This window comes from Vigna unguiculata, chromosome 8, assembly GCF_004118075.2.
Source record: "Vigna unguiculata cultivar IT97K-499-35 chromosome 8, ASM411807v1, whole genome shotgun sequence".
Lineage (NCBI taxonomy): Eukaryota > Viridiplantae > Streptophyta > Magnoliopsida > Fabales > Fabaceae > Vigna > Vigna unguiculata.
In genome coordinates, this window is record NC_040286.1 from 31,186,130 (window position 1) to 31,199,101 (window position 12,972).

The window sequence follows — 12,972 nt, forward strand, 5'->3', positions numbered from 1 at the left end:
TGGTCATTGGCCCAGCATGGCTTGGACCGCTCCGACCGGTCTGTGCCTTCGGTCTGAGTCATCTTGACTTTCAACCCTGACCTATAAGTCTCGGTCCTTAGCTCGGCATGAGATTTGACCTGGCCCGACTCAGCTTGAGATTCGGTTTGGCCCGACTCAGCTCAAGATTCGGTTCGGACCGGCTCGACCTTCAAACTCGACTCAACCTTTGGGTCAAGGTGACCCGACTCAACCTTCAAGTTAGGCTGACTCGACTCAACCTTTGGGTCAGGCCAACCCGGCTCGACTTGACCCGACTTAACTCGAGATTTAGCCTAGTCCGACTCAGCTTGAGATTCGGTCCGAGCCGACTCGACTCGACCTTTGGGTCAGGGTGACTCGACTTAACCTTCAAGCCAGACCGACTCATCTCGACCTTTGGTTCAGGCCAACCCGGCTCAATCTTTGATTCAGGCCGACATGGTTCAACTTTCGAGTCAGGCCAGGTCGACTCGGTTTAGTTTGATCTTCGACACAACTCAATCTTCAAATGGTTATGGGCTAAATCAATCTTCTGGACGTGAAGACTTTTTTTATTCTAACCAATGAATAATTTTCAACTTGGAGAATTTCAATTTTTTTTAATGAATTTAAAATTTTACTATTGTAGTTATTTGAAATATTTATAATTTTTCAGTTTCAATATTTTTTTAATTTTTTCATTTAAACATATAATTTTCTATTAAAAAATTTCAATTTTTTCTAATAAATGAAGTAATCTCTTAAATTGTCTGATCTAACGCATCATAAATGTTCCCTATTATAATTATAGGTTAATTTACGGAACGAGTACTTAACGTATAAAAATAAGGAAAAAATAATAATTACCTATTTATTTACGCACAAGGCATATATTTTTAGGTATCTCAATGTAAGAATGATTTTATCTCACTTTATTTGTTTGGGTGAATGATATTTTAACCAAGAAAATTTTAACAAACTTTGACAATCCTTTGTTCTTTTTCCGACCAAAGTGAAAAATTTTAAAAATATAATAAAAAATTAAAATTAAAACTGTAGTATTTTAATGTATAAAACAAAGTTTGTCAAGTTGGTTAAAATATATTCCCTTGATCTGTTTGTATACCTTGACTCATAAAATTCCATTCCATCGGTTTTTAGCGATCAGAAGTTCCCAAGTTCTAAAACTTTCAAATTTTCAACACAGTTATTCAAAACTATTTTGTTATACAGTTTTCAATCTGCTTGGATTTAACTGAAGTAGCTTTTTATTTTTGCTGGTGAACAAGTTTCGTACTTGAAACTTTTCAGTTCCTTAAATGCTAAGTAAGCCCTTGATTACTGTGTGTATAAACAAAGAAAAACAGAGAAAGAGTTTTGTGTTGTGCTTGAGCTACTGATCGATCGATAAGCGTGAGCAAGGATGGAAAATCTTGGGCATGGAAGCTTGGTAGATACTGTGTTCTCTTGGACTCTCAATGATGTGTTCAACGAAAAGCTTTTCAAGCACGAGGTTTCTTTTTCACTTTGCAATATTTTTCAGTAAAATGCAAGAGTTTTTGTATTGAAAAATTGTTTTGTCGCAGGTGAGGAAAATTCCTAAGACATTCCACTCAATAAAAGATTACATGAAATCATTCATTCCGGCATTGATTGAGGAAACACACAGTGACTTGTCTTCAAGCTTGATGAGCGTGTCTCAAGCTCCTTTTTCTGAAATCAGCACCCTTCAAAGGTCCAACGACTTCCAACTTCCCTATGGCTTGTTCTATGAGATTACCGTGAAGAGCATCACTGATGAAGTGAAAGGTGCACGAAAGTATAAACCTGAGTCTGGAGATATCATTGCATTCACAAATGTAAAACCTAGACGCATAGATGACTTGAAAATGACCAAAGAATATTGCCATATTGCTTATGTTCTTAAGTCCCCAGATGTGTTTAGTGATGAAATCACTATACTCACATCTAAGTTCATGGAGAATGATATTGAAATTGACGTGAGAAGCAACAAATCACAGAAGCTTTATGCAGTGTATCTTATGAACATGACAACAAATATTCGTATTTCGAAAGCCTTGACCTCGAGATTGGAGGGTGCAGATACCAACATACTTAAGAAAGTGCTAGGTGTTGTTTCAACGGTAAGAATCAATAAATCATTCGTTTTTTGTTCTTTTTCTAAACTATTGTGTATGAAAAAACACTCTTCAAGTTTTCTTTGTATTTTACAGAACGGAGAAAACTGTCATATCTGCTTATCTGGAGAAAATTCTAGCCACGGTAGAGCCTATACTGTTGCACAAACTATAATCAGTGCTCATAATCTAAATGAGTCTCAAAAGGATGCAGTTTTAAGTTCTGTGACAATGAAGAAATGTAAGCATAACGACGATATTAAACTTATATGGGGTCCACCAGGAACTGGGAAAACGAAGACAGTTGCTTCTTTGTTACTTTCCCTTTTCAAGCTTAAAACCAAAACATTGGCATGTGCTCCAACTAACACTGCAGTGTTGGAAGTGGCTGTTAGACTGCATGGTTTGGTTAAGGATTCTGCTGATACACCTGAGTGTGAGACACATGGGTTTGGTGACATAGTGCTATTTGGCAACAGTTCTAGGATGAAAATTGAGAGTTACAAGGGTCTTGAGACAGTGTTTTTGGACAATCGTGTTGATGATTTGTTGCGCTGTTTTTCTCCAGATATTGGTTGGAAATACTACATGGAATCAACGATCAAGTTTCTAAAGGAACCTGAAGAGGCTTATGTTTCATACAAGAATCGTGTGGATGTTGAGAATGTTATGTCATTAGAAGAATTTGCTAAGGGAAGAGTCAAAAATGCAGACATTGCATATGGTTCATATAAGAAACGCGTTCGTAAGAATCGCGATCCAATGACATTTGAGCAATTTCTGGTGAAAAAGTACGCTCATATTGTAGACCTATACCAGGCCTACAAGGATGACAAAAAGTTAAGTTCTGGTATGACAATGGAGCAATTTATAAAGCAGAGGTTGAGTTACTTTGGAGAGAAGCTCAAGAAACTAATGCGAACCTTGTACACGCACTTGCCAACATCTTTTATTCCATTAAATGTGTTGAAGAGTATGTTGAGAGCTATGAATTTGCTAAAATCTCTTGAAGTTTCCATTCTTCAAAACATTTCTAAACACACAAACTCTGATAATGAAGATAGAGATGAGTGTCTGGAGCTTCTAAATATACTTTCTCAGTCAATTTCCCTTCCTAACGACCTCAGAAGCAAATATGCCATATCACAATTTTGCTTGAACAATGCGTGCCTTGTTTTCTGTACAGCATCAAGTTCTTTTAAATTGTACAAGAAGGAGATGACACCATTCAGATATGTAGTGATTGATGAAGCAGCACAACTAAAAGAATGTGAATCAACCATTCCATTACAACTTCCAGGCCTTCGTAGAGGTATCCTCATAGGTGATGAGAGACAACTTCCGGCAATGGTCAAAAGCAAGGTAAGAGGAGTAGTGATTTGATTGTGACTATTGTATATTTTTTTTGTCTTGTATGCATAAATGGATCAAAAAATTTAGATTGCTGACAGGGCTGAATTTGGAAGAAGTTTGTTTGAAAGGATGGTGTTGTTGGGATACAAGAGACATATGCTCAATGTTCAATATAGAATGCGTCCATCCATTAGCATGTTCCCAAATAAAGAGTTCTACAATCAGCAACTTTCTGATGCTCCACTTGTCAGAGGAACAAGCTATGATAAAAGTTTTCTTCATGGGAAAATGTATGCTTCATATTCTTTTATAAACATTTCTAAGGGTAAAGAACAGTCCAACCATGATCATAGTTTGATGAACAAAATTGAGGTTGCAGCTATCTCTGAGATTATTGGAAATCTTAAAAAAGGTTACTTTCTCTTACTCCTTCTGTTCTGTCCTTGATATGTCATTTGAAAAGATTAAGTAAAATCTCTATAATCATAAGAATACACAAAAAGAAAAGACTAATTCATTCTTTTATTTCCAGATATTTTGAAGACCAGGAAGAAAGTTAGTGTAGGAATCATATCACCATATAAGGCTCAAGTTTATGAAATCCAGCAGAAAATTAAGCAGTACATTTCAGTTTCTGATTCTTTATTCTCTGTTAGTGTTCGTTCTGTTGATGGTTTTCAAGGTGGTGAAGAGGATATTATAATATTATCTACTGTGAGGTCTAATGGGAGTGGAAAAGTGGGTTTTCTTTCAAACAGGCAAAGAGCAAATGTTGCTCTTACCCGAGCTAAGTATGTTTCTTGTAATTTGGTCATTTTTTTTAGTGTTCTTTGTAATGAATAGGCAAATAGGTAATGGATTATTTTTGTTTTACTTCAGATACTGTCTTTGGATAGTAGGAAATGGTGCAACATTAATGAATAGCAACTCTGTATGGAGAAATGTGGTTCATGATGCTAAGAAAAGGGACTGTTTCCATAATGCTGATGAGGACAAAAAATTGGGTCAGGCTATTGAGGATGCTATTCTTGAACTTGAACTGCTTGATGAATCTGAGTCTCTGTTTAAGAGACTCAGTTTGGCAGAAAAGTCTGTAACTGCCCCTAAGTTGTCCAGGTAAATTGAGGAATATTTGTTTCATAGTGATGCGTGATAAAACTATTTGCATATCTTCCATTGTTGAAACCATGTGATAAAATTTCTCTTTGTAAAATGTTGTTAGTACAATTTACATTGTCTTTGTCTTATGTCTGGTGCAGGTCATACAAATCAAGGAGGAGGTAATGCACTGTAGCATGTGGTTAATGAATTCATCAGAGACACTATTGCGGTGATTTTGGAATTTTTTCATCGGTTCTCTATAACGAGCTTCTTATTTTGGAATGTTGTTTGTGAAAAAACTAAATGTTAAATGTTATACAGTGTACTAGTTAATTGTGTTTGGATTACTAATTAGTATGATAACTTTTTGTAAGGCCCTTTTATTTTCTGCCTAAATCCTTAAGGGCTGCTCCAAAGTTGGTTGGGCCTAGGGTTGGTCCAAAAAGGGGAACCATACCCTAAGTCTGTCATAGCCTAATCTTTCCCTTCATTCGTAGAAATCGCAGGCGTCGAGTCCCCAACCTCTCCCCAGAAGCTCTGCTAGGGTTTACTCAATCTCAATCAAGTGAGCTTCGTTCATCTTCTTGATTCACGTAGGTACTCTGTGACTCATACACACCTTTTTCCGTTCGTTATTCTTTTTTCCAGATAGGGTTTCGTTTTGAGTTATGTTAAGACTTGTTCCGTTGTTCTGTTCCAGCTAGCTCACATCTTCCTTGTACTGTTGCATCCCACTGTTGGAGTTGAACCCCTATTCTAGCTAGTTCCAGGTAAGGGAAGATAGGCTTCACGTTTTTGATTCACTTTTTGTATGCGTTGGTTCTGTTTCGAGTTTCTGGTGCTAGTATGCTGCTTATGATGATGTAAAAATGCTTTGGGTGCTGTCATGAGTGAGTCCTTGATAGAACGTGCGTGGAACAGTGGTGGGAACTGATATACTCGCCCAGGCGAGCTCATCTCGCCCAGGCGAGAATAGCGGGAACTCGTTCAGGTTTCTGCTCGAGCGCTCGCCTAGGCGAGCGGCTGTATTTTTGAGCGACGAACAATCTCGCCCAGGCGGGGCCGTCTCGCCTAAGCGAGAGTTCGCGAATCCTTCCAGGGGCATTGTCGCAGTCTCGCCTAAGCAAAAGTCTGCAGCTTGAGCGAGAGCACTCCTCTCGTCTGAGCGAGGACTCCCAGCTTGAGCGAGACCTAGCTTGGTTTTTGCTATGCTTGGATGTATGAATGTTGATGGTTGTTTGATTGGCTGGTTCAGTGAATTATTATGTATAAAGGGGGTGGATATGCATGTTTGTTTATTATTGAAGCTCTAATTGGTTTGGTATATCATGTTTGTTTTCCCAGTACTTATGGTTGAATATGGAAATGTATGTTGAGTGTACGATTTGAATACTTTTCTTTTTCACTAGCTTACCCATTACTTTGTATGATTGTGTGTGGTTTCCTCCTTTGCGATGATCATCAACCTCGTTGATGTGAGCAGATGTGAGAACCTCTAGCAGTGGTAACAATAATAGAGATGTCGCAGTTTGATGAAATCATGAAATCCTTGGACGTCTATCGGGCTCACTCTGGGGGCCCACAGCTTGGAGTGTAGTAGTAGTAGTAGTTTCTCTCTCGCACTTGACGAGACTCTGTACTTTATTTAGGCCATGTGGGGCCTTTTTCTTTTGTTATGAATATGTTGGAGTACTATATGTGTCATATTCTAAATTTCTGTACTCTCTGAATATTTAATATGTGACGTTTTATTTAAATTGATTTTTGTCCGTTTAATTGGGACGTTACACTTTTAGTAGATACTTTATCTTTTGTTCTTTTTTAACTATAATACATTATGAAATGAAAAATTGTGTGGGCTTTCTTGGTCGTTCAATTTTTTATAAATAAAAATTTTAAATTAGTTTTTGAATATGTTTAAAGCTTAAATCATTGTCTTGTATAATAATTTAGTACCCATATAAATGCTAGTTTAGTGTCAATTAGTTTGAAAATTATATCTTTATAATATATAATTTTATCAAATTTAACAATATCACATTTTTACCGAAGACTCAAAACAACCGCTCTCTTATAAAAATTTAAATTTATTGTTCCAAATATTTAAACATAATAACAATTATTTTTTATTTAATTTATGTTACTTCTAACATGGAAAGTATATAAAAAGAAATTATTGTTTGGTTTATTTACGAGTGTTAAAACAGTACGTCTAGTATACACAAACTAAAAGGGTGAATGACTTTCAAGATTTTAATATAACGGGGTGAATTGGATTTTTAAGATTTTAATATATTAAACAGTTTTTTAAATTGTTTTCGATGTTTAACAAACACTCTTATCAATTAGTGGATGTGCATATAATAAATTATTTTATACAGGTCAAAGATAAGAAAAGAGAAGGTAATGCACATTGCAAGCAATCATTCACCACCTAAATAGTGAACAAGATACACATAAATGTGCAAGTCAAAGAAAAGAATGAATGAATACATCGATCCGCAGATTTTACAATTGATCTATAGTGTCAAGCTTGAACTCTCAAGATTAAATTCATCTATTAGACTTTTTTAAGACCCATCAAATCAGATTTTAGAAGTTGTTTCTTGTATTTTATTTAAAATGAGTTAATATTGATTTAGAAAGAGTCCTCTTCTAAGATGAATGGATTAAGAGATTAACCTAATTAATTATTGTGGTTAGATTGTGAATGCAATGACACTAATGAATATTGTAATTGATTAGATAAGTGAATTAATCCATTATAAAGCTCTGTGAGAATTTTTCTTACTCCATATTAATGTTTTTCATTTTGTGTTAACACTCACCACATTTGGATTCATTGATCTAAAGGATTCTAAGTTTGACTTACAATAATTCTAAACATGCAGAACTATTCTATTCATGATTAAACATCTTACTAGCAATGCTAGACCATATTTACTTGACTTAAACATCTTCAAAAACTCCATATGAGTAGGGTGGTATGCTCCACTTTCAACAATGAGCATGTACACCGGTTAGAGGTTATACATATAACTGTCACATTTAGATTTTACATGTTCTTGAGAATGTTTGTCACTTGCATATCAATATTGACATAACATGTGGCATGAATAATTTAAAAAAAAAATAAAAATATTTAAAAAAAAAATGAGGAGCTGACACGTGACACATTCTTAATATCGTTACCACCATACTAATGAAATGAACCTAATTGTTATGCATTTTTAAAAATATAAACTTAATTGAGACTAAAAAAAATCTTAGGACCTAATTGAAATTTTTGAATAAAAACGTATACCAATAAAGTATTTTAACCTATATTTTTGAAACAGGTAATAAGATTGATTTTTTTTAGTGTAGATCGGTTATTTGACCCATTATTATCTCTACACTAAAATAATCATATATATATATATATATATTGAATTTTTTTTATTAACTGATAAATTAAATTTTTTTATATGTTCATTAATTGAAGTGTTTCGTGCTTAATTCTAGAATATTATTGAAATTATATTTATGATTTTATTTTAAAGATTATATAAGATTAAAAAAATAAGTACGCTAATATATTTTTAATTAATTTTTTGTGATTTGTTGCTGTAATCAAATGTTAGTATACATGTGATTTTTTCATTTATCACAGTAGTTAAATGTTAATTAATGAATTAAAAATCACTGCATTAACGGTAATATAAATGTCATTCACAGGAAGGAAACAAAAGTTTTGGAAGACTTCTGTTTGTGATGGAACATATCTAATTTAAATATACATATAACTAAAATATAACTTTAAATATAAACTAAGTTAAAAATCATGGTAAACTGATACAATTTTTTTATACTAAAATTATATCAAATTTAATCGGCTTGTCCATTTTTATAATTTTTTTAAAATTTTTTTATTTTGGTAATTTAAAAAAAAACAAAAAAACACTATTATAGTATCTTACCTATGATAAACAAGAAGGTTTGAAAAATCTGTAATTAAAATTATCCCATATCAGCAATTAATTTTAGTGTGCGACAAGCAAGCAGTAGTTTAGATACTTAATTTAGTTACTTTTAGTATATTATGTTTTTATAATCACTAATAAAGTTTATGGTTAATTTTATTATGTGTGAAGCAAGCAGTAATATTTGACATGCGATTGATTACTTAGAAGAAGGGAAAGAAGATTACATCATATAAGCATGTCTTAATGAGTCCACACTAACACAAATGAGAAGCAGAAAGAGTTGGATTAGGCATGAAAAGCAGCAATGTGAACAGCCTTAGAGATGTTGGTGATATCTGGTGCATCATACTTGGTGAATAACTTGTAGGAAGAAATGAGAGAAAGGAAGACATAGCAAATAACAGCAACAAAAGTGATAGCTATCGATGCAGTAACCTTGTGGCAAAAGGGACCAAAGGCACCACAGGCAGAGCTCCATGTTGTTGCAGCGTTTCCCTTCTCAGCCAAGTACAGTACCTCCATTGATGCAGCTCCAGCAGCAAGGATTAGGTATGTTAAAACCTACAAACCAAATGGAAACTTATTTATTCTCTTAAATTCTTCTTAAGTTCTGTCGTGCCAATAAATATTTCATGCATTTTCAAACAGTCGTAGTATCAGTTAAAAGCTTTGAGGAGAAGAAGGTCTCAGTTTTATAGAGTTCGTTGTGGACACGGTTATAATAATGTATTGTTTGCTTTAAGTTTATATATTCAATTTTCATATATATTTTTCAAAAGAGCAAGTATTTTGGTTAAGATATATACGATCTAAAACAATTTTATAACAATTTAAAATAAATATATTTATTTTAAATTTTACAATTCAATTTATAAAATTGTTATTTTTAAATCAATTTTATAATTGGTTTATAAATTATTGATATATAAATATTTGAAACAATATTTAAATAAAGTTCAATGCAAAATATATATTTAAATAAATTTAATTTTGTTAAAAATATCACTTATAATAAAAATATCATTATAAAATTTATATAAAAACTAAATTTGATATATAAATGAAATTTATTTAGTTTTAAAAAAATTGGAACTAAATTAAGATAAAATAACAAATACAAAGAATGCATCGAGATCTCATATCTAATAGTAGGGATGTCAACGGGGCGGGTAGGGTACGGGTAGTAGCTCCCCCGTACCCTACCCGCTGGATAAATATTAGTCCCGTATCCATACCCATATCCGTTGGGTATCCGTTATGCGGGTACTCGTCTATTTTTTTCATATTCGCGGGTATCCACAGGTACCCGCGGGTATTTACAAAAATATTTTAAAAAATAAATATTTAACCATAATCAGTGCTTAGATCAACAAGTCTGTCCCCTTTCTCCGATTGATTATTGAAAAACAAACAAATAAAAAATTACTACCAATTTATATTGTAGTTTATTTTTGAATAAAATATTAAAGAAATTACTAACTTCATCAATGTCCACCTCTTGCAACATTGTATAAAGTTTCATGGTTGTCCAATTTTAATCTAGAAGAACCTTAAAACATAAGAAGTTCAGTAAAAAATTCTAACAATCACTTAATTAAAATATCTAAGTAAAAGTGTTAATTTTATTACCTCCCATGTTGGTCCATAACCAGTCTTAGAGACACATCAATGCCTCCACATTATATGCAAGTAATTTACTCATTTGTGGGGTAAGAATCTGACCACCATTATTCAATTAAGATTCATAATGTTTTTTACTAATATATATATATATATATATATATATATATATATATATATATAAGGGTAAAGTTTAGCGAGTACGGGTAGCCACGGGTACGGATACTATGATACCCGTACCCGTCCCGTTAACATGCGGGTATCAAAAATATCCATACCCACGGGTAGCGGGTATCAATTTTTAATATCCATTTCTTACCCGTTGCGGGTTTTACCCGCGGATACCCTCGGGTACGGATTTTTTTGACATCCCTATCTAATAGTGACACGTAACACCGTCACTTCACACTGTTTTTGCCACGTGACATAATGTCAGGTTGACACGTGATTTTTTTAAAAAAAATATAAAAAGAAATTAATTAATAAATAAATAAATAAACCACATGGTAACACATGACATGGCACACAACTAACATCGTTAATGTATTATTATCATAAAGGATCTAATTGCAATAAATTTTTCAAAACGACTCAATTGAGTAAAATAAAAATGAGGAGACCTACTTGAGATCTCATTAGATGGAGACCTCTGAACTGATGTAATTAATATTTTACCTTAATCAAAACATTATTTTCATATTAATTATATTTTTAATATGTAAAAACAAGTAATTATAATGACAAAAGAATAAAACAGTCGTGTCATACCAGAAAAATAAAACTTAAATAATTAATTAAATAAAAATAATTAAATTTAAGAAAGATGTTAAATTTGATTAAAACTTTGAAAGACCAATTGTAAAAGTGTTTTGTAGAGATAATAATTATTTATTTTATTAAATATAAGAGTGATTTAACCGTATATTTGGTTCATTCATGAACAAATAATATTAAGAGATCAAGGTGAGTTGACCTGATCAAGCAAAAAGAAAGTCCAATTTCTGGGCATGCTGGAAAGACGAGGCAAAGCAACAAAAACCACTGAGAATAATGAATACCCTGCACAGATGCCATTGGCCTGCACCAAATATCTGCAACATACGAAATCCATAGCTCAAAGCATTCATTTTAGTTCATTAGAAAAACAATCACAATTTAATTTCTATCTTGCTAAATATAAAACAAAATCCCTAAGCTTCCAATTTCCCTCTGTTAGTTCCCAAATCACGAGAACCTCAGCACAAATCCGCAAACGCTATCTACAAATCTACTCTGAATGAATCTCTGTAAAACCAAAAGGAGCGAAAGTATGTGTGAGTTGAATGAGAGATACCTGAAAGCGCTAAGGTCGGTGTAGCTAACAGAGCCATGCTCATTCTCCTCAGAGTTCTTAAGCATGATGATAAGAGCCGTCACAGAGAGAACAATGGGGAACAGACGCAGCAACGTCTCCACCACGCGCAAGACGCTGTTGTCGTTGCCTTCAAATTCCTCATGTCTTCTTCCTTCACCTCCTCCTATCAGGTGTTTGTCAGATCTCGAATTTTGAAGCACTGCACCTCCCTCTTCCATAGCTATTCTCTCATTTTGAAATGTGCATGAATTAGGTTATGATATAGCCCCCTCTATCCGCTCAAGGCTCTAATTAAGGCCAATTCAATGTGCATCACGTCATTATAATATGACTACTACCCAAAATACTAGTAAGCGTCGTATATAAGGTCATTTTCTTTCTAGTGTCTTGTCTTATGCTGTTATAATCACGATACCTCTCAAACTACACCATAATCGATTGTTAGAGTCCGTTTTTCCTTTGATTTGAAGTCTTTCATTTATAGCAATTTTTTTCTTTGGGACCTTAAGAAAAAAAAAATTATCAATTACCCTAAATGCTGGCTGAATGGTACGTGATATGGTGATGGTTGAGAGTAATAAATTTTGGAAGAGGACATCACATCGAATTTATGATTAGACTCTAGGAAGGTGAGACACGGCTACTTCTTCACTTGGCTTAAATTTACTTTCGTAGACGGTGAAATTGAGGCAATTATAAGCCATAAATTTCCAGTTAAAGTGGGTTCTGCTTCTTAATTTTCTCACCCACTTCAATAGCATCTATTCAGAATTATATATTTTGCACCGTATGATTTTTCATCGCTTATATATACTGTTTAAACTAATTCTATCTTTAACCAAAAAACTTGACGCAGGAATGGTGCTTGATGGAGTAGAACAGATCCACACAGAGTCCTTTTTTACTGTTCAAGATAGTGAAGATTGGGGATTTAATAATTGAAGAGTTTGAAGAAAGAAGTCAAAGTGATCGAATTTCATTCATTATTGAAGGAAGAAGATTGAGTCTATATGAAAAGGAAATAAAGTTAATTCAATCAAATAGATCGATAATACGACAAGTAGTTTCATTTTCGCTACAATACAAAATGAATGCACACCGACCACGTGTACAATTTTCAGTGGAATCTAGTCCTAACCTAAGACAGCCACATCTATTGATTCAAAATAGCAACATTTTCTTACATGAATCAAGATTCAAAGCGTTGTAAAATTATTACTCATTTTTATTTAAAATTTTGATATATTTTAATTTTAAAAATAAATGAATATAACATTTATAATCTAATACATTAAATTTTTTTTGACGTATCTAACATATTTTTCAACAAACTTTTATACAAAAATATATGAAAAGGTATAAATAATTCAAATACTAACATATAACAAATGTATTTTGTAATTTAAAATAATTTAACATATATGGATTAAAATAACTATAT

The 12,972-nt window shown here is 33.2% G+C and overlaps 2 protein-coding genes across 4 annotated transcripts; one reads left to right on the forward strand and one right to left on the reverse strand.

The window, feature by feature from the left end:
• Positions 1-1,178: 1,178 nt before the first annotated feature.
• On the forward strand, positions 1,179-6,367 carry LOC114193894 (uncharacterized ATP-dependent helicase C29A10.10c-like). Of its 3 annotated transcripts, none has more exons than XM_028083874.1 (10): positions 1,179-1,513; positions 1,587-2,144; positions 2,235-3,500; positions 3,579-3,903; positions 4,024-4,282; positions 4,371-4,607; positions 4,751-4,771; positions 5,090-5,189; positions 5,293-5,362; positions 6,076-6,367. In XM_028083874.1, the coding sequence occupies exons 1-8, from the start codon at positions 1,424-1,426 to the stop codon at positions 5,178-5,180; spliced, it is 2,847 nt and encodes a 948-aa protein (XP_027939675.1). In that variant the 5' UTR covers positions 1,179-1,423; the 3' UTR covers positions 5,181-5,189; positions 5,293-5,362; positions 6,076-6,367. The 3 variants fall into 3 exon arrangements, with proteins under 3 accessions (XP_027939675.1, XP_027939677.1, XP_027939674.1); XM_028083873.1 differs by having other exon boundaries at positions 1,182-1,513; positions 5,090-5,185; XM_028083876.1 differs by lacking the exons at positions 5,090-5,189; positions 5,293-5,362; positions 6,076-6,367 and having other exon boundaries at positions 4,751-4,965.
• Positions 6,368-8,692: 2,325 nt separating this feature from the next.
• On the reverse strand, positions 8,693-11,929 carry LOC114193825 (CASP-like protein 2A1). The gene is made up of 3 exons (XM_028083768.1): positions 11,511-11,929; positions 11,151-11,268; positions 8,693-9,118 (listed from the first exon to the last, which is right to left on the reverse strand). Exons 1-3 carry the CDS (start codon positions 11,747-11,749, stop codon positions 8,843-8,845), a joined length of 633 nt encoding a protein of 210 aa, XP_027939569.1. The 5' UTR covers positions 11,750-11,929; the 3' UTR covers positions 8,693-8,842.
• Between the last annotated feature and the right edge of the window lie 1,043 nt (positions 11,930-12,972).